The sequence below is a fragment of the Natator depressus genome, chromosome 24 (genome assembly GCF_965152275.1).
Source record: "Natator depressus isolate rNatDep1 chromosome 24, rNatDep2.hap1, whole genome shotgun sequence".
NCBI lineage: Eukaryota > Metazoa > Chordata > Testudines > Cheloniidae > Natator > Natator depressus.
The window spans coordinates 10,059,763-10,081,300 of NC_134257.1; the positions used below are offsets into that span (position 1 = coordinate 10,059,763).

At 48.0% G+C, this 21,538-nt stretch overlaps 1 protein-coding gene across 1 annotated transcript; it reads left to right on the top strand.

Moving 5' to 3' along the window:
• Positions 1-5,684: 5,684 nt before the first annotated feature.
• Positions 5,685-20,537, top strand: LOC141977028 (intelectin-like protein). The gene is made up of 8 exons (XM_074938236.1): positions 5,685-6,032; positions 7,310-7,373; positions 8,139-8,297; positions 11,110-11,357; positions 11,759-11,917; positions 12,680-12,800; positions 16,780-16,883; positions 20,048-20,537. Exons 2-8 carry the CDS (start codon positions 7,316-7,318, stop codon positions 20,198-20,200), a joined length of 1,002 nt encoding a protein of 333 aa, XP_074794337.1. The 5' UTR covers positions 5,685-6,032; positions 7,310-7,315; the 3' UTR covers positions 20,201-20,537.
• Positions 20,538-21,538: the final 1,001 nt, after the last annotated feature.

Sequence of the window (21,538 nt, forward strand, 5' to 3'; positions counted from 1 at the left end):
TTCATAGCCCATATCTTTGTCGCTGGGTGGTGATTTCTAGCAGGGGCGTGTGGGAGAGGCAGCTGCTTCCCTTAGCTACCAACAACATTCTCCAAGTTGGGTTGGATAAGTAGCATTGTTTCCTCCCTCATCATCCCCCTGGATGACCCAAGAGAGATGTGAGCTGACATCCAGGAGGATGTGTGGCATTAGCACATTGTCAACTATGTCAACTATGCGTTGACAATGCCTACAAAGACTGAGCCAAGAGAAGCCAGAAACTGAAGCAAAAGTGGCACTTTTTGCACAGGAACTGAGTGAAACGGACCTCGAATATAAGGTCAACAAGGACATTGATGAGGACTATGAAGAGTTTATCTTGCAGATAATCTCAGCAGCTAAGAAGGCAAAGGCATTGAAAATGCTGGGACGCAAGCAGAGGATCAGCAAGGAAACTGAATCTAATGGCAAGGAGGGCATGCATGAAATTAGAAGGAAAAAAGGGTGAAGACTACAGAACGCTGTGCAAAGAAATTTGTGTGAAGATCAAAGAAGACTACGAAGACTTTAGAAAGAAAAAATTGAGAGAGGTGGCCAAAAAGAACGAGAGTCTGAAGAAGGTAGAAAGAGATGTTAGGCTGAAACAGATTATTGCGAAAATGGTGAAAGGACATTGGAAAGGAGCAAGATGAACGAAACATGTACAAAATTCTACCATCTCTACTCCTTGCATGTCAATGTCCAGTGTACACCATCGAGGCAGCAGGTTATAGAAGAAGTTCCAGACATTATGTGGGAAGAAATCGAATATGCAGCTCATAACATAAAGAGAGGGAAGAGCCCGAGAGTAGACGATATTTGGCTAGAATATCTCAAAACAGGGAAAGATACTCTCTCCAAAGCATTGGCGCAACAGTTCACCATCTACATCAATAGCAAGTGTGTTCCAGATGCATGGAAGAAATCGAAAACAATACTATTGATGAAGAAAGGTGATCTTAAAGAATTGAGCAACTACCGTCTGATTACACTCCTCTCACAAGTGTATACGGTTTTCACCCGCGTCATACTTAATCGGATTAAGAAGGCTCTTGAAATGCAAGAAAGCAGAGAACAAGCTGGTTTCCACTCAGGGTATTCGACAATTGATCACATCCACTCAATTCAGCAGCAATCGAAAAATGCAAGGAATACAAAGTACCGTTGTGTATTGCATTCGTCGACTACAAAAAGGCATTAGACTAGGTGGAGATTAATGCTGTACTCAATGTGCTCAACAAAATTGGGATTGACCCGAGGTACGTCAACATGCTGGAAGAAATTAACCGCAACTGCTCACAGAGATAACATTATTCTATGCCCCCTGCATTATTACTATACGTAGAGGACTCGGACAAGGCAACACAATTTCTCCAAAGCTGTTTGCAGCAGTACTGAAGTTGCTGTTCAAGAAATTGAACTGGGAAGAAGGAATCCGAATTGATGGAGAACAGTTAACACATCTTTTTCTTCACTGACGACTGTGTAATATTGGCAAAGGACACAGTAGAACTGGAGAACAAATTGCAGCAACTGCAAACACTTTCGCATGATATCGGGTTGGAAGTGAACACGTCAAAGACTAAGTGGATGTGGAAGGAGCATTGTGCAGAAGGAATCATCACTGTAAATGGGAAAATAATCAAGGAGGTCGACAAATATATTTACCTGGGTCAGTAGCTGAACAGCGACAACTCATTTGAAAGGGAATGCAGTAGGAGGAAAAAGGCAGGGTGGGCAAGTTTCAATAAAATAAAGATGTCTCTAACGGATGATGAACTGCCCATGAAGAAAGGAAAGAACTGTTTAACTCCACTGTTCTGCCAGCAATGTTATATGGAGTGGAAAGCTGGTCAACAACAAAAGCCGAGGAAGAAAAATTCGCTGTCACCCAGAGACCAATGGAAAGGAGAATGTGATGTTTCACTCCATATTCTTTATGAAAATATGCTTATGATATGAATATGACATAACTGAGATGTACTTTATGCAAGATGGGTCTCGTAAGAGATCATTGGAAAGGTTCTCATTTACTGAATGTGATTTATCCAATTTGTATGCCTGTATAATTTCTGTATCTGAAGTTAGGAATATTGACTATGTATCTGTATTTCAGCTATGCTACTTTGGGTGACACCCACTGCTAACACTTCAGGTAAAACAATGGAAAAGCCAGACAGAGCGGATGGCCCATCAACGAGGACAATGGACTGTGAAAAAGCTTGGCCTTCCTGGGCATGCTCCATACTGCCACTGACTCATGGATGCCGTGATACTACAGAGTCAGGTGGTCTTGTCACCTGATACTAAACATTACCTGGGACTTCTTGTAACTTTCCACTGTAAGGGAAAGTGGGAGTCAAGTTTGGAAAACAAAGGATTCCCACCTTACGTAAATCCTATTTAAGGGTGGGGAGTGAGGCAAACGGGACTTCTCCTCTCCATGGACTGTCTGCCCAAGAACAAAGACTGCAGGGAAGGCAAGGGGGGAGTCCAGACTGAGACAGGGGTCCAGTCTGAAAAGGAATATAACTGGAACTCTGAACCACAGAAACTTTGCAACTTGCCTAAAATAACATTTAGGGTGAGAATTTACATTTTGTAACCTGTTTCTTAAGTATATTGAGCTTAGTTGGTGTATTTTGCTTTATTTGATCAGTAATCTGCTTTGCACTGTTATCTCTTATATTCACTTAAAATTCACCTTTTGTAGTTCATAAATGTATTGCTTGTTTGTCATATAACCCAGTTTATGTAATTTCTAACGGGGGCGGGGGGGAGAAGTTGTGCATATCTCCCTCCACATTGAGGGAGGGGGCGAATTTCATAAAACCTTCGGGTTTTTGTATCCCTTAAAGGGAGTGGGCACCAGGGTGTTGGGGCAAGCCCCTAAGGCTGAATCCTTCCAGAGCGGATCTCTGTCTCTCTGTGCAGCTGGGTGTGGCCCTGCCTGTGTGCTTGGCTGGAAGAGGTTTGTGAGCCTAACCCAGCAAGGCCAAGTAAAGGGGATCCAGGCTGGCTCAATAGGCTGACTCAGTGGCACCCCAGCACACCAGGTGACACCCCAAAAGGCCCAAACTCATGACAGCGAATGTGTAATGCTCAGTGATCGCATACCGAACGAGGAGATCAGAAGGCATACAGAGGTGACCGATGTAGTGCAGGCGACGTACAATGCAAAGTGGAGATGGGTGGGTCATGTAATCCGCAGGCAAGACAATAGGTGGACAACCCGCATCAGTGACTGGATCCCCAGAGACCACATGTGACCGCTGGGAAGACTGAAAATGTGTGGGGCCAATCCCATGACAAAACTCTTTGGCCAGAAATGGGAAGAACGTGCTCGCAACAAAACGGAATGGTGTGGTGTTGACTTTCGTTCGTGGAGGGATGGAAGAGGACAAGCCGGACAAAGGTGAGGTGACTAGTAATGAGGTATAAAAGTCAGAAATGGTTACACGAAAAATAAAGAAATTGCTGACTAATGCCTAACTTAACAAACTATTTCAGAGTGAGCAAAGTGTCTCACCACATGTTGTCAGCAGTGTTACTCACCAAACTCTCAGGTCAGGAATCCTCCACCAGAGTCCAACACTTGCTTCCTTTTTCTCTTCAGGTACAGTGAATGTATTAGCCAGAGAAAGGGGGAGGCAGGGTTCCTTGGCGGTGTTTGTCCATCCTTGTTATAGTTTCAGTCCCCCTCCTGAAAAACCTTTCCAGCTGAGCACTAGGAGACAGTCTAAGCGGAAGGATGGTCCTGGCTGCCTTTTTCACTTGTTTGATCTTACTTTGTTTTCCCTTCCTGTTTGATTACTCTGTTTACTGCTTAAATGCAAATTAAGCAGAACACACAGTCCTTTGTTTTGCCTACTTCTGCTTGAGCAGGGCTGTGGGGTTTTGAAAACAGGTTAATAATATCATACAGGTATGACGTTCCCCTCTGGTGTTATCTGGACTGGTGATCTGCTAGGTCACTCCAATCCTTCACTCTGGAGCCAGCCTTACCCTGTTCTACTGTGAGAACAGGGCTGTTCACGCACAGCCTCTGGCATGTAAGCTGCTCCTTGGATTGTGCAACTGAATGACGCTAGCCAATATCTCCGGTCCAGACACAACCCTTGGAACCTCCATCTTGCAGTGTCCAGTTATGCCCGCTGGATGCTTCAAGCTTACATGAGTTCATCAATTTAACAAAGAAATTGATATGTACCAGGCTTGTTATCCCAAGTGGAGTCTCTGACACGCCTCAAACCAAACTCACTGCTTTAGGTAGAATAAACAAACAGATTTATTAACTATAAAGAGAGATTTTAAGTGATTATAAGTCAAAGCACAACAAGTCAGATTTGGTCAGATGAAATAAAAGCAAAACGCATTCTAAGCTGATCTTAACACTTTCAGTGCCCTTACAAACTTACATGCTTCTCAGCCATGCTCTTCATCCAGGCTCTCCCCTTTGATCAGCACTTCAGTCGCTTGGTGTGGTGTCTGTAGATGTAAGTGGAAGAGAGAGAGAGAGCATGGCAAATGTCTCTCCCTTTTATCATGTTCTTTCTTCCCTTTTGTCTTTGCTCCCCACCCCACTCCAGAGTCAGGTGAGCATTACCTCATCGCAGTTCCAAACTGCCCAGAGGAAGGGGGTGACTTCCTCGAGAGTCTAACAGATTCTTTTGTTGCTGCCTAGGCCAGTGTCCTTTGTTCCTGTGAGGATGGGCTGAGTTTATCCCATACTGCCTCTCAGCTCCTGGAGAGTTTTTGCCTGGGCTTATTTTAAGCCATGAGGATAAATTTTCAGCCTCATAACTATATACATGAAATTATAACCTATAACCTTACTATAACATTACTGTAACAACAATGCTCAGTGCATCATGAGCCTTCCGAAGAAACCCGACATGACAAACTTTGCATTGGATACCACACAATCATTTTACGAGGATGAACATGGGGGCGCTGGGTGTTCCCCCAAGATACAGAGCGTCACAACAGGAGAATCTTATAACTTCATATACAGTGTTGCCACACATATTTTATCAGGACGATGCTGACTAGCAAATTATGAGTTTTCAAATTGTTCAAGACATGCCATGTACAAAATTGTTACAGTACTGTGTAGCGTGTGAACACAAGGGTATATTCTGTCATAGTGGGGCACTGACGCACCCCACGTATTGAGAAACACTGGACTAAGGGATGTTGGTGAGTAGCTGGAGGACTAGAGCAGAAAGGGTATTGTGCTGCAAAGAGGAGGCTGTGCGATCCAGTGGGGAGTGGGAAACAGGAGAGCTGGGTTATTCCCAGCTCTGCTGGAGACTCAGGAAAGTTTCTTCCCTTCTTGGTGCATCTTTTTTTTTCCGGTAAATTGAGATAACGATGTTGATCCCTTTTGGAAAGCACAAGGAGATCTGTGGATAAAAAATGCTCTGCAAGAGCGAACCGTTCTTGAGAGACAGGAAAAAAATTAAACGAATTGTTCTGATTCCTTGATTGTTTTTAGTGGCTGGAGTTATTTCTGAATTCCAAGGGCCAAGGTGCTGTTTCAATGAAATAACAAAGTTCCTGTTTTAATCTGCTTCTTTATTATAGCAGTGAAAGATCTAGAGAGCTCCGACATCCTTGTGGCTTCATTGGGACAATTCATCTCCACCGCCTGAACCAATATTCAGCAGCAGCATGCAAATAGTCAGTTGATAAGTTGATAAGGCCAGGCCTGCCATGTGCTTGTGTGTAAACATGGAGTTCCCTGGCTGGACTGGGGCGTGAAGATGAAAGACGAACTAGATTTGACCTGGTCTAGGTGTTCACTTGAAACCTTCTCCCCAACCCCCATGTGTACAGATAATGCTGGTGTTTGTTAGTTGTGTTTGCTTTTAAAAGGTCACTTTCGCTTTTGGTGCTTTATTTAAGGCAGAGGGGTTGGTGCATCAGAGGAATAGCTCTGTCTCTCCGTGTGAAGAAGTTTCTGATACTGAAATCTGCATCTGAAAACCTCAGACATTGGAACCACGGACCAGGTGAGTCCTGACCCTCTCTTCAGTGTGTTACATTGTGAGTTAATGTGGAAATTGTATATATATGTTAACTTGGCAAATAGTAGCTTTAGAAAGCCCAAGACCTTGTTGGTTTCTCTATATCTGTAAAATGAGGCTAATGCTACTGAGCTGCCTTGTAAAGTGCTTTGAGATGTACTCATGAACAGAACTAGGCATTATTATTACACAGCATCAGCCCGACTGGCTGCCCAGCACCATAGTACACATGAGCCTCAATGGACTTATCCTCAGAGCACCCAGTGAAGTAGGAACAGTTATCACCCCTATTTTACAGGTGGGGACCTGAGCCCAGAGAGAGCACATCACCTGCCCGAGGAGTCAGTGACAGAGGGGGAATTGAACCCAGCTCTCCTGAATCAGAGCCTTAACCACAAGCCCCACTCTGCCTGCCTTTAGTACTGGGTAGCTGTGCTGCAGGGCCCTTTGGCTGGGCTCGTGATGGTGTGGCCATGCAGTGTGCAGGCAGATCCCATGGCATGAGTGAAATGTGCTAGAGTCAGTTCTTCTGCAAAGCAAGGAGAGAGACTCCTAAAAAAAAGTCTGAGATGGGACTTGGGTACTGATCCTCTCGCTTCCCTTCTCTGGACCTGATCCCAGCACTGACTGGAGCCATTCCATTGTGAGGCATTCCATTGACTTCAAGTCAGGCCCTCTCTGCCTCGGTTTCCCCACCTGCAAAATGGGTATAATGAGACCTGTCCACCCTACAGGGGTGATGCGAGGCTCAGTTAGGGTGACAAGATAGCAAGTGTGAAAAATCAGGACGGGGGTGGGGGTAATAGGTGCCTATATAAGAAAAAGTCCCAATTTTATAGGGACAGTCCTGATTTTTGGGGCATCTGGTCACCCTAGTTACCAGAGGGAGTGCAGGGGGAGGGCTTGCTCTGTGCACATGATGCTACTTGGATTCCTCCCAGTGCCCCGTACAGCACCATGGTCCCCGGTGCTCCCCTCCCAGCCCGGATCACCTCAGCTTCCAACCCCATAAACCTGTCACTGAGCCATCTCTGAAGAAGGAAACTGCTCTAAGGATGTCACAGCAAGGCATCCCCACTCCGGCAAACTCCCATTGAACTCAAGGGCTGCAGGGTCTCAAACTTTCCTCTGGGGTGTTAGTGTCATGGGCAGGTTATGCAGAGAGTCAGCGCAGCCTGGGATCAGGAAGATTTGGGGTAGAGCCCTCCCACCCTCCAGCCTGGCTATTAACCAGCTGATCTACTGTTTTCCCTGCTGCAAAGTCAACAATGAAACAACTCGCTCTCCTGCTGCTCCTCATCCAAGTGACCAGGGGCCGCCCTTGCGGTAAGTGGCTTTTTTTCCTTTCCCTTCTGGAAATAATTCTCCCAAACCCTAAGGCAGCCTCCTGCCAACCAGAACTCACCCTGAATTAGCTGCAACCATTTTCTTCTGTCCATGTTCCAGGGCCAAGGTTTTCAAAGATGGGTGCCTAAGGGTGGTATTATTAATTACTGTGATAGCGCCTAGGTGCCCCAGTTCTGGACCAGGACCCCACTGTGCTAGGTGCTGTATATTATCTATTAGGTGTATTATGGTAGTGCCTAGTTGCTCCCACTCAAGCCAGTTCTACAACGTAGCCCCTATTTGTAATTTTCAAACTTATAAAGATCTTCCGCTACTGATTCAGGGATGTGAAATAGTTCTTAGATGTACCTCTTACTAAAAGCATCAGTTCTACTTTATATATAGACAGGTGTGTGTGTGTTTGTGCGATTGTGTGTAGGGGGGAGGTTTTGCATGTTTGTGTATGTGTGCGTTTGTGTTTCTCTCTGGCTGTATGTGATTCTGTGGCTGGTTGTCTATGGTTGTATGTGTGTCTGTGTGCGTTTCTGTGTTGTGTATGATGGGGGGCTGTATGTGTTCAGTTGTGTGTGACTGATTGTGTGTCTGTGTCTGTGTGCTTGTGTGTGTGTGGTGGTGCTTGTACATAATGTCACTCCCACAGTAGCTTTCCCATGACTGGGGATCTCCGCACTGAGGGGACTGAGGGCTCTGCCATCCTGGCCACATAAATGGTAACAGATGAAAACTCCTCACCCTGCTATGCAGATGGGAGCGGGGGTGCTGCTGCGCTAAAGCTCGCCATCCGTGACCTGCTGGAAACGTGGGAGGACACGCATGTCAGCCAGAGCCCCCAGAGTAACCAGACCTACCAGAGCCTGCCCCGCAGCTGCAAGCAAATTAAAGCCACCCAGATTGGGGCTAGAGGTGAGTGCAGAGGGGGCGTCCCTGGATCTTCAGAAGCTGCTCTGCTTCCGCTGGGTGCCTGCTCCAGACCAATGTAAAGACTAGAGCTGGGTCCAGTCGGTTCAGATGCACCCGGGCATCTCTGGGCTGGCAGCAGGGACACCTGCCCATCCGTGGCCACCGTGGGCAATCGCATTACCAGGGCTGACTCATTCTGAATACATCCAGGGGCTGATTCCAGCAGGGCTGGGACTGATGATGAGCAGGGGCCCTTTGACTGGTGCAAACTAGGGGGAGCGCTGTGTGCTAAGCACATATGCAGGGGGCCCTCCTGTTACCCGCACAAAATTCTCAAAAAGAAAAGGAGGACTTGTGGCACCTTAGAGACTAACCAATTTATTTGAGCATAAGCTTTCGTGAGCTACAGCATCCGATGAAGTGAGCTGTAGCTCATGAAAGCTTATGCTCAAATAAATTGGTTAGTCTCTAAGGTGCCACAAGTACTCCTTTTCTTTTTGAGAATACAGACTAACACGGCTGTTACTCTGAAACAAAATTCTCTGTCACTTCACCACTCTAGGGCATCCCACTTCTACCTAGTTCCTAGGGCTCAAGGCGTAACCCGGTTAATTTAGGCACCTCCTACCCTTTTCCAGTTCTTAGGGCTCCAGGCGAAGAGCACCTAACTTTACCCCTCTGTGGGCTCCGGGATCTACTCCTCCGGGTAAACACACTTTCCCTGTGGACTCCGAGCAAACACCCATACCCCGTGGACTCAGGAATTAATCTTTTGTGGGTTTACTGAGTCCTTTACCAGTGAAAGAGCCTTACACAGTAATGTCCTACTTAACCTCTATTCACTAACAATCACCAAAACAGACTGCACATGGTACACATACTGTGCTCACCACTCCCAATGAGACAGATGAACTTTTCCCTGCTGGCCAGTCAGGATCAGGTCATCTGGGGGCCTACAGTTTCTTCAGGGTGTCATTGGCAGAGTGTTGAGGTCTGGCCGCTCTGATCTTGGGGCTGTGTCCTGGAGTTGGTTCCCAAAGAACTTCCTTTTGGACCTCAGTTTATATAGTGTAACCTGAATCTGACTTAGCTGTACCTTAACCAATCATTTTACTAAAATTTGATTAATCAATCCTAACATATTGTAACAATTCTCTAACCTAATCATCCCACCACCTTAATTAATTTACACCTAGCAAAATTAATTATGTAACAGACAGAAACAATCAAAGAACCTGACTGAGATCATACAGAAAAACAATAGAGAAGTGGGAACCATAAAGATAAAACAATAAAAAAATGAGGATTTCACAACCACAACTCTTGATAAGTGATTTCTTGCCAGACAGGATGCTATCAAACTAAGTTTTCTTTAACCATCATAAGATCTATTTCTTTACCTGGTGATAGTGGGTGACATTAACAGCCCGATATTAAGTTGTTTTAATATAATTTAGACGGAATGTGAGGATGTGACTTCCTGCTTCTTAGCTCATGGCTGCTGCTCTCTTAATATGTCTGCAAACAAAGGCCTTAGGCCTTACAATGTGATTACTGGAAAAGGCTTTATCCTTACATTCCCCGCTGCTGGAGCCACATGAGACCTCAGCTCTCTGCCAGTGCCCTGCTGCTTAGGCCTCCGCCATGCACAGGAGCTGACGGCGGAGAAAACCTTGTCGGGGATCCTGCTGCCTCGTGTCTGGCTGGTCTCCCCCAGCAGAGAATTTCAGAGACACAAGTGGCACAGAGGCGCCCAACTCCCATTGCCCAGCATGTGCCTCTGAAAATCTCCACCCTCCTCCACGGACCCTGGCGTACGTCTCAGCTGAAGGAACGGCGTGCAGTGCAGGACTCCGACAGGGAGGTCAGAGGGTGCAAGCCCTGCTCTTGGGGCTGAGCTATTGAGCTAGGGTTGCCAATTTTGGTTGGATGTATTCCTGGAAGTTTCATCATGTGACTTAGTCTTTAATTCCTGGAGACTCCAGGTCAATCCCGCAGGGTTGGCAACCCAAGGCTGAGCCCCTCCAGCGCCAGGTGACGCCCAGGCCAGGGCGGGTGCTCAGCCCCTTTGACAGTCCGAGGGTAGCCAGTGGGCGGTAGGTTCTTTGCCTGGCTCAGTTCCACCCATCGTGCAGCCCCCAGATGGAGTCACCGCAGGCTTAGGCCCAAAAGAGGGACACAGCGCGGGGACACACACAGCAGGGGGCTCAAAACAAGGCCTGGGGCCTTTCCTTAGCACAAATTGTCCCCGGCCTGGTTCTCAGTTACACTTAGGCCTGGTCTGCGTATGACGTCTGTCCTGGTGTCACTGTGTTGGGTCGGGGGATGGGTTTTTCTTGACATATTGATACTAGTCCAGCCTCAGTGTGAACACAATTATACTGGGGGAAAGCGTAATTCCTTAGACAGGGACAGCGTATTCCACTTTCCATATGGGAATGGCTATCCCCGTATAAAGCCCCTTTAAATCAGTATAAACGGTGTCCACACTAAGGAGTCGTAGCACTGTAACTACACCGGTATCATGAAAGTGCTACAGCTCGTGTGTGGAAAGGCTCAGGCCTTGTCACGCTCTGGGAGTCCCTGTAATTTGCACTCGCTCTCCGCTGCCAAGGGGCTATAGTGCTCCTGGGAATCGGGCCCCTCTGCTCCCAGATGCAGGGGCACGTCCTGCTCCAGTGACTCCGGGTTTGCGTCCTGCTGCAGCGCACTAGAAGCTCCTCACCTGGGCGTGTTTCCCATTTAATGTCTGGCTCTGAGAGGGCCTTTCCCTGGCTCTGGCTGACCAGGTGCTCCCCGCTTCCCACCCCTGCAGACGGGATTTACACCCTGCGCACCGAGAATGGCGAGACCTACCAGACCTTTTGCGACATGACCACCAAGGGGGGCGGCTGGACCCTGGTGGCCAGCGTGCACGAGAACAATGTCTATGGCAAGTGCACCACGGGCGATCGCTGGTCCAGCCAGCAGGGGAGCAACATCAACTACCCAGAGGGAGAGGGCAACTGGGCCAATTACAACACCTTCGGCTCCGCGGTGGGCTCCACCAGTGATGACTATAAGGTGGGATCCCCTTCTCCATAGCCAATAGCTACCTGCTGGGGAGAGAGGGTGTGTTAGAATGTGGTTGAATGCACATGGGGAGGTGGGGGACACCAGCATGGGGGTTAGATGGGAGGGATGGCCCAGTGGTCAAGGTGCTAGCGAAGGGCTTGGCAGCCCTGGGCTCCATTCCCTGCCCTGCCATAGGCCCCCTGTGTGACCTAGGGTAAGTCACCTAGTCTCTGTGCCTCAGTTCTCCCCCGTACAATGGGCATCGTGCTTCTCTGCCTTGCGGGGTGAGTGTCAGGATACATATACCACAGGTGGTGAGGTGCCCAGATGCCCCAGTGATGGGGGGCAGAGGGAGCGGGTAAGTACCAGGGATATGGCTGAGAGGTTTCAGCTGGGTCCTTGCTTTTCAGAACCCTGGTTATTACGATCTGCAATCCCAGGACCTGTCCGTGTGGCATGTAACCAACAAGACGCCCCTGAAAGAATGGAAGAACAGGTCCATCCTGAGGTACCACACCGAGACTGGCTTCCTGTCCTCAGAGGGGGGGAACCTCCTCAGACTCTACCAGGTGATGGTGCTGAGTCGGGGGCTTTGGAGGGGCGTGTGCAGGAGGGGCTGGGTGGCTCTGCTGGCACCAGTGTAGATGGAGGAGCTTGGTTGGGCAAATTCTCAACATGCTAAAAGCGCTCCATGCTGGGGGGTCAGGGGCTGATAATGGGACAAGGAGCTCTCAACATTGCTGGTGTTTACATCCCAAACCAGCCATCGCCTTGGCACCGATGTGCTGACAGACTCAGCAGAGAGGCTGAATGGCCCATGAAGACCAACCCCACCTCACACCCTGGAGATGGGGGGCCAGTGGACACAGGTGCTTTGGTGCTAGGCCAAGCCCTTGACTCACCCTTGAGCCCCGGCTTTGGGGTTCAGGCATCTTAGCAGGGGCATCTCCGCAGGGCTGGGGGTGCAGGGGCAACAATGCTGGACACATGCTGATTCTCACCTATTATCATTTACTGCCCGCATTGTGGCAGCTCCTAGCGGACCCCCCGCAGACCAGGGCCCCACAGTGCTAAGTGCTGCACGGACCCAGAGCAGAACAACAGTCCCTGCCCCAAATAGTCTGTGATAAATCCACCCCAAGGGGCACCTTGACATGTCATATTCTTGGCCCACTGCTGTGCCCTAGGGCTGGCCTGTGTGAGCAGAGGCACTGACTGAACAAATCACCCAGTAAGCAAGTTTTAGTTAATGCTTCCTTGTCTGTGCTGGAGCTGCCCTGCCACAGGGACAGAAACTAACACTGGATGCTCGCTGCGTTTGTGTCTCCCAGAAATACCCAGTGAAATACGGCGCTGGTGTCTGCAAGACCAACAATGGCCCCGCCGTGCCCGTCATCTACGACTATGGCGATGCCCAGCAAACTGCCAGCTATTACTCTCCAAATGGCCGAAGTAAGTCTGGTAGTGAGTGTGCGGGTTCTGCCTCTCCACCTGCACAGACCAGCCCTGTCCTTCCAGTCTGAATTACCTTTGTTTTAGAGAAAGGGCAAACGATTAAATGAGAGAGAGGATATGGAAAATCTCCAGGAGAGCGCGCAGTGTGTTTTCTCCACTTTAACATGCTACATGGCAACTGAACACAAAAGGGCTCTGGCATGGGGTGGTCTGTGATACCTGGCGAGGGTGTGGCCAGAAGAGGAGACTGAGGAGAGAGGTGATCTGGAGTTTCCAATCTCTGGGAAAGGAGCCAAGGAGAAAAGGCAGGAGGGGGCTTATGCCCTAAAGCTGGTCCTGAAAGGAGGCAGCAGCAAGGGTTGAGGAGATGCCTGCGAGAAGGACCTTCCCTTCCCCCATGACAGACAGACCAGGGATAAGGACGCAGTCTGGGGAGAGCCAGACCAGGGCAAGCCCTGAGAGTCAGCAGGGTGGCAGAAGGAGCCGCTCCACAGTCCAGACTGCGGAAATCTCCAGCTGGGGAATGAGGCAGTGGCTGCACTGGCAGCTCATGCCAGGAGGGGTGTTTTGAGATCGTAGCACTACCCAGAGCTCCTGGGAACTGAAAGGTGCAGTGCACTAAAGACACATGCAGAACAGTGACAGAGCTATGGTCGGCCCAGCTGTGACGGGACAACTGCCCAGCTCCTGTGTGGGACTGGAATTAGAACATAACAATGGCCATACTGGGTCAGACCAATGTTCCATCTAGCCCAGTATCCTGTCTTCAGACAGAGGCCAATGCCATGTGCTTCAGAAGGAATGAACAGAACAGGTTATCATCAGTGATCCATTCCCTGTCACCTATTCCCAGCTTGTGGCAAACAGAGGCTAGGGATACCATCCCATAGAGTCATAGACGATTAGGGTTGGAAGAGACCTCAGGAGGTTATCTAGTCCAACCCCCTGCTCAAAACAGGACCAACACCAACTAAATCATCCCAGCCAGGGCTTTGTCAAGCTGGGCCTTAAAAACCTCTAAGGATGGAGATTCTACCACCTCCCTAGGTAACCCATTCCAGTGCTTCATCACCCTCCTAGTGAATTAGTTTTTCCTAATATCCAATCTAGACCTTCCCCACTGCAACTTGAGACCATTACTTCTTGTTCTGTCATCTGCCACCACTGAGAACAGTCAAGCTCCATCCTCTTTAGAACCTGCTTTAGGTAGTTGAAGGCTGCTATCAAATCCCCCCTCACTCTTCTCTTCTGCAGACTAAATAAGCCCAGTTCCCTCAGCCTCTCCTCATAAGTCATGTTCCCCAGCCCCCAAATCATTTTTGTTGCCCTCCGCTGGACTCTCTATTTGTCCACATCCTTTCTGTAGTGGGGGCCCCAAAACTAGACGCAATTCTCCAGATGTGGCTTCACCAGTGCCGAATAGAGGGGAATAATCACTTCCCTTGATCTGCTGGCAATGCTCCTACTAAGGGAGCCCAATATGCCATTAGCCTTCTTGGCAACAAGGGCACACTGTTGACTCATATCCAGCTTCTTGTCCACTCTAATCCCCGGGTCCTTTTCTGCAGAACTGTTGCTTAGGCAGTCGGTCCCCAACCTGTAGTTGTGCATGGGATTCTTCCTTGTCCTTGTTGAACCGCCTCAGATTTCTTTTGGCTCAATCCTCCGATTTGTCTAGGTCACTCTGGACCCTATCCCTACTCTCCAGCATATCTACCTCTCCCCTCATCTTAGTGTCATCTGCAAACTTGCTGAGGGTGCAATCCATCTCATCATCCAGATCATTAATGGAGATGTTGAACAAAACCAGCCCCACGACCGACCCCTAGGGCACTCCGCTTGATACTAGCTGCCAACTAGACATTGAGCCATTGATCACTACCCGTTGATCCCGATGATCTAGCCAGCTTTCTATCCACCTTACAGTCCATTCATCCAATCCATACTTTTTTAACTTGCTGGCAAGAATATTGTGGGAGACAATAACAAAAGCTTTGCTAAAGTCAAGGTATATCACGTCCACTGCTTTCCTCATATGCACAGAGCCAGTTATCTCATCACAGAAGGCAATCAGGTTGGTCAGGCATGATTTGCCCTTGGTGAATCCATGTTGACTGTTGCTGATCACCTTCCTCTCCTCCAAGTGCTTCAAAATGGATTCCTTGAGGACCTTCTCCATGATATTTCCATGTCCATCCTGGCGAATAGCCATTGATGGACCTATCCTCCATGAACTTATCTAGCTCTTTTTTTAACCCTGTTATAATCTTGGCCTTCACAACATCCTCTGGCAAAGGGTTCCACAGGTTGACTCTGCATTGTGTGAAGAAATACTTCCTTTTGTTTGTTTTAAACCTGTTGCCTATTAATTTCATTTGGTGACCCCTAGCTCTTGTGTTATGAGGAGTAAATAATACTTCCTTATTTACTTTCTCCACACCAGTCATGATTTTATAGACCTCTATCATATCCCCCTGAGTCGTCTCTTTTCCAAGCTGAAAAGTCCTAGTCTTATTAATCTCTCATACGGAAGTTGTTCCATACCCCTAATAATTTTTGTTGCCCTTTTCTGAAGCTTTTCCAATTCCAGAATATATTTTTTGAGATGGGGCAACCACATCTGCACGCAGTATTCAAGATGTGGGCATACCATGGATTTATATAGAGGCATATATTTTCTGTCTTATTATTTATCCCCTTCCCAATGATTCCCAACATTCTGTTCCCTTTGTTGACTGCCGCTGCACATTGTGTGGATGTTTTCAGAGAACTATCCACAATGACTCCAAGATCTCTTTCTTGAGTCGTAACAGCTAATTTAGACTCCATCGTTTTATATGTATAATTGAGATTGTTTTCCAATGTGCATTACTTTGAAATTCAGTGTTCATAAATGCATCTGCCATTTTGTTGCCCAGTCACCCAGTTTTGTGAGGTCCCTTTGTAACTCTTCACAGTCTGCTTTGGACTTAAGTATCTTGAGTAGTTTTGTATCATCTGTAAATTTTGCCACCTCACTGTTTTACCCCTTTGTCGAGATCATTTATGAATATGTTGAACATCACTGGTCCTAGTACAGACCCCTGGGGGATGCCACTAGTTACCTCTGTTTACAATTTACCAGTCTGAAAACTGACCATTTATTCCTACCCTTTGTTTCCTATCTTTTAACCAATTACTGAGCCATGAGAGGACCTTCCCTCTTATCCCACAACTTTGCTTAAGAGCCTTTGGTGAGAGAAAGGCTTTGGTGTCAAAGGCTTTCTGGAAATCTAAGTACATTATATCCACTGGATTCCCCTTGTCCACATGCTTGTTAACCCCTTCAAAGAATTCTAGTAGATCAGAGAGGCATGATTTCCTTTTACAAAAACCATGTTGACTCTTCCCAACAAATTGTGTTCACCTATGATCATTCCATTCTTTACTATAGTTTTATCCAGTTTGCCTGGTACTGAAATTAGGCTTACCAGCCTGTAATTGCCAGGATCACCTATGGAGTCTTTTTAAAAAAAACCTGGCGTCATATCAGCTATCCTCCAGTCATCTCGTACAGAGGCTGATTTAAGTGATAGGTTACATATCACAGTTAGTAGTTCTGCAATTTCACATGTGAGTTCCTTCAGAACTCTTGGGTGATAGCATCTGGTCCTAGTGACTTATTACTGTTTAATTTATCAGTTTGTTCCAAAACCTCCCTAATGACACCTAAATCTGGGACAGTTCCTCAGATTTGTCACCTAAAAAGAACGGTTCAGATTTGAGAATCTCCCTCATATCCTCAGCCGTGAAGACCGATGCAAAGAAATCATTTAGTTTCTCTGCAGTGGCCTAGTCAGGAGTTCCAGATTCTTAATCATTCCCAGTTTACACACAGAGACTTAGCTCTAATCCCAGCCAAGCCCCTTCGTTAAGTCATTTCTCTCCACCTGTCCATGGCAAACAATGGTTCTGACCTCCCCTTTTCTGTCACCAGCTGAATTCGTTCCCGGCTACATCCAGTTCCGCGTATTTAATTCTGAGAAGGCGGCCATGGCTCTGTGTGCTGGGGTGAAAGTCACCGGCTGTAACACCGAGCATGTGAGTATCTGACCAGAGTGGGATTAGGGTTGGAGCAGAGACAAGCTGGAGTGGAGCGAATACAGCGGAGTTGCATCTTACGCGGGGGTTAGATTCTAAAGTCAGTGTGTAAGGCGAAAATCACGTATAGTCAAAAAGAGAGAGAGACAGAAGAATGAAAGAATAAAAAAGGGAGAAAGACGACTTCAACGTCATTATGCGCAAACCGGAGTGCCTCAGGATGGCCAGGAGCATTGTCTACGATCAGCAACAATTTAAAGTTAAGTCCTTTCTCTTCAAGGTACCGCGTGACCTCCGGAATGAAACGCTTGTGGAACCAATCCAGAAATAATGCTGCCCTCACCCAAGCCTTTTTATTTGATTGCCAGAACACAGGCAGGAGATTTTTGTTCTTGCCTTTTAGGACAAGGGGATTTGCAGCCCTGTAGTGCAAGCCCTGCTTTATTAAATGCCCAGCCGCATTGCCACAAAACAACACAGTCACATGATCTTTAGCTGCTTTGAAGCCAGGGGCTTGTCTTTCTGATTTCGAAGTGTAAGTGCGGTTGGGCATTTTTTTCCAGAAGAGCCCAGTCTCGTCAGCATTAAAAACTTGTTCGGGAAGAGAGCCCTTTTCTTCGGTGATTTTCTTTAATTGTTCGGGGCAGGCTTTTGCTGCCTCTTCATTGGCAGATGCAGCTTCACCAGTACTCTGCACGTTTTTGAGGTTGAAGCGGTTCCTAAAATTGTTAAGCCCACCTTGGCCGGCGTTGAATTCCTTCTCCTCAGAAGGCTGTCCCCTTCGGCGGGAGGTTTGAACAGCGCGTAGAGGCTAAGAGCCTTTTCTCGCAACGTGTTGCCATTGATAAGCACCCATTTACGGTTCATGTCTTCCAGCCATAAGTTTAATGCCTTTTCAGTCTTCACTAAAGTCTTATCACGCACCTGGCTCGTCACCTTAGCAGTCATTGGAGCACTTGATGCCACGGCTTGACGAATTTCTCGCTCGAATCTTGATGGCCTGGATGCTAGATTCGTTGAGTTCATATTTACGCGCCATGTTGGAGACCGACATACTGTCTCTCAATAACTCTAACACAGCCAGTTTTTCCTCCAGCGTTGGAGCAGATCGCTGTTTCTTCGGCTGAGCACCAGATGAAGTAGTTGGCTTGCGTTTAGGGGCCATGTTGTACGAAAAATACGTATCTTTAAACACTAGAATCACACTCAGCGCGGCGAGATGCTCACTGGATTGGTGGGCAGCAATCAATCCAGTGGGGGTCGATTTATCGCGTCTAGTCTAGACGCGATAAATCGACCCCCGAGCGCTCTCCCGTCGACTCCTGTACAGTACTCCACCGCTGCAAGTTATTGTTATTTTTCTTTCGTGTATAGTTGAATTCGTGTAAATTAAACGCGCATATGATGCGACTCCACTGTAATCTGAAAAAAACAACCACCATTTTTTTGTGTCAACCCAAAATGGATAAAAACCCCAAATAGTTGTGGTGGGTCAAACAAAATGTTTTGTTTGACTCAAAACAACCTGGTATTTTTTATTTTTGTTGTTTCTTTTTGTGTGTATTTCCCCCCATTTTTAAAATGAATAAAATAGCTAAATATTCAAACCAAATATCCTCTCTCTCACACACACACACTCACACTCACTCACGTTGAAAGTATTCACTAAATTGAACCTTACTTCAGAAATAGTTTTGGGGGGGAGGGATCGCTCAGTGGTTTGAGCACTGGCCTGCTAAACCCAGGGTTGTGAGTTCAATCCTTGAGGGGGCCTTTTAGGGATCTGGGGCAAAAATTGGGGATTGGTCCTGCTTTGAGCAGGGGGTTGGACTAGATGACCTCCTTAGAATATCAGGGTTGGAAGGGACCTATGATTCTATGAAAACTACATTTTCCAGCAGAAGCTGTTTGTCCACCTCTGCTGTGGAGCTGCCTAGTGTCACTGTTGGAGCTCACTGCCTGTGCAAAGCCTCTTTTTACCTCTGCACTGGCACAGGATGGGTTCAATTTATAGCCCCTGTGCCAGCAGGGTCAGCTGTGCCCATGCAGGCAATCATCCCCCAGGTAGGCTAGGGGGTGCTGATGTTATTTCTGTCCTTTGGGGTTCCATCAAGGGAGGACCGGCTCACAGGAGCCCTTTGTCAGAAGTTGCTGGGGGGTGGGGGTGGATGTGCTGAATCTGTGTGTTTTCTGGTGCATTGGGCCCTCAGTGATCAGCCCTAGCAACTCTCCAGGCTGGACCAGCCAGCGCTGGTTGCGAGCCCACATTTGGTCTCAACTGACCCTTTCTTCTTGTTGAAGAGATGGTGCATCCTGCCAGAGGGGAATCAAACCTGCAGGGTGTTTGCATGTGAAACCTGAGACTTTATTTCAGTTCTAGGGGAAAGGGCCTTTCTAATGGGCAATCCAGTAGCAGGAGCTTGGAGTCGTGAGTTGAGTCCATATGTGCAGATATTGCAGTTCAAGGAGGGGGATAATGCCTGGCCTTTCCCTAACTGCCCATCCAGCCCTCTCCATCAGTCTGTGTTTATCCTCTGAGCAGGATTCAAGCAAGGATGGGCTAGGAGAACACAAGATAGTCAGGGTTACATTGTGAGGTCTTTGGGGCAGGGACTATCTCTCTCTTCTGTCTGTACAGCACCTAGTGCCATGGGGTCCTGGGCCATGCCTGTGGCTTCTAGGTGCTACCGTAATACACCTCATAACTAATGTACAGCACCTAGCATCAGGGTTCTGGGCCATGGCTGGGGGCTCTGAGACTCAATGCAAACAATAAATACTAAAAATAAAAACCCAATGGCCCAAAGCCTCCTGGCCCTGCCCCTTGTGCAGATGTTTACACCAGCACTAAAGGAGTGTCAAATGCTGTCATCTGGGGGCCCTTTGCACCAAGGTAAATGACTGCACAAGAGCCAGGGCAATGGAGAATCTGGTCCCAAGAGTTAGGAAGGGATTTAAACCCTCATGCTTCAGGGCATTAGCTGACCTCTGACTGGTGGGGGTCAGGAGGTAACTTTCTCTGTGGACAGATTATTCGCCAACTGGCCATTGCAGGGTTTCTTGCGGTTTCCTCTGTAGCAGCTGGCACTGGCCTGGAGACAGGAGGGTGTCTAGATGGGCCCCAGCTCTGCTCCGGTCTGGCAATTCCTCTGTTCTCTCCCCAGCACTGCGTGGGTGGAGGAGGGTTCTTCCCAGAAGGGAACCCGGTTCAGTGCGGTGATTTCGCTTCCTTTGATTGGAACGGCTACGGAACCCATCAGCACTGGAGCGTATCCAAGGAGATGATTGAATCCGCAGTGCTGCTGTTCTACCGCTGAGTCTGGAAAGGCTGACGTGCCCCAGTGAACGACGCTGCTTTGCTCCAGCCAGAGCTATTCCCTGGCTTTGAACGCGGACATCTGCCATGCAAATAAAGAATCTGAAGTGGGCTGGGGTCTCGGTGTGATTTGCTCCCCTTGTGACCGAGAGGCCTGCAGGGCTCTCAGCACTAGTCAGAATGAGATGCTTCTGTAAGTATTTGTAATTATTTACTGTTAGCAATAACAGGAACACTGGGTGTTATTATGTAGGGATCTTCATCCGTAGATCTCAAAGTGCTTTACAAATCAGGTCAGTAGCATTATTCCCATTTTAGATGGGGAAACTGAGCCATGGAGAGGTGAAGTGATTTTCCCAAGGTCACCCAGCAGGCCAGCAGCAGAATGCGGAACAGAATGCAGGTCTCCTGAGTCTAGTCTAGTGCTTCATCCCTTTGCTCCCCACATTCTCTATCTGTAGTTGCTAGGACCACCTATGATTAATATTCCCCAACTCTTCCCATTCTAAAACTCTGTTTTCATTGCTTATAATTTTGCCAAACTTCAACCCTTTGGGCTGGAATTTCCCTTGTTGGTGTCTGCCCCTGGCTGAATTTCTTTCTTTTCTTTTAACTCAGTGGAAAGGGCTCAGCTGTTACCCAGAATAGTGTTTTGTCCATGTTAAAAAAAAAAATTCTGGCAACCTTGTCTTGAAAGCTCTACCCTGCCCCACAAACACTGGAGCAGTGACTTGAAATTTCTGCCTCAAAAAACGACCAACCTGGCTTAGGTGCCTCCCTCCAGCCCAGCATAAATCCCTTTGGGGGGCAGGGCTTAGTCATGATGATTTACTCAGCAGCAGCCCAAGGTGCATTGCACCCCACAGTGCTACCTCGTGGAGGGCAGAGGGGAACAGTCAATCCTGTTCCTCACCCCTCTGGAGACGGGGTCTCTCTGGAGCGCAGGGAGATGGCTCTGCCTCAGCCTCCAGTGGCACAAGGAATTGGGATCTTCCCGGTAGGACCCAATACCAGGCTGTGCCTAAGAGATTTTCCTAGCAAATAAATTGATGCTGCCCTGATTTTCCTTTTCTGCTGCTCTCGCTTTAAGGCTGGAATGTGAAACCAAAGATCTGAGTAGAAGAGGTGAATCCTGCTTCAGGCTTCCCCTGCCAGTGGGACTGGGATGGTTCTGCTGAGCAAGGGTTGCAGGAACTGCGGGCGCTGGTGCAGGGGGTCAGTGAGCCTGGGAGTGCAGAGGGAAGGTACGGAGGCAGAGCAGGGATGAGTGGATTTGTGACTAGAGGGATCCCTCCTGTGTGGCTGCCCTTCATGCTGGTGGTAGGTTCCTATTCCCTGT

Bases quoted from the DNA above. Each gene is read 5' to 3' on its own strand.
- LOC141977028 (XM_074938236.1), top strand. From the start codon at position 7,316: ATGAAACAACTCGCTCTCCTGCTGCTCCTCATCCAAGTGACCAGGGGC. The intron at 7,374-8,138 runs GTAAGTGGCTTT...CCTGCTATGCAG, and splicing joins GACCAGGGGCCGCCCTTGCG to ATGGGAGCGGGGGTGCTGCT. The intron at 11,918-12,679 runs GTGATGGTGCTG...TGTGTCTCCCAG, and splicing joins ACCTCCTCAGACTCTACCAG to AAATACCCAGTGAAATACGG.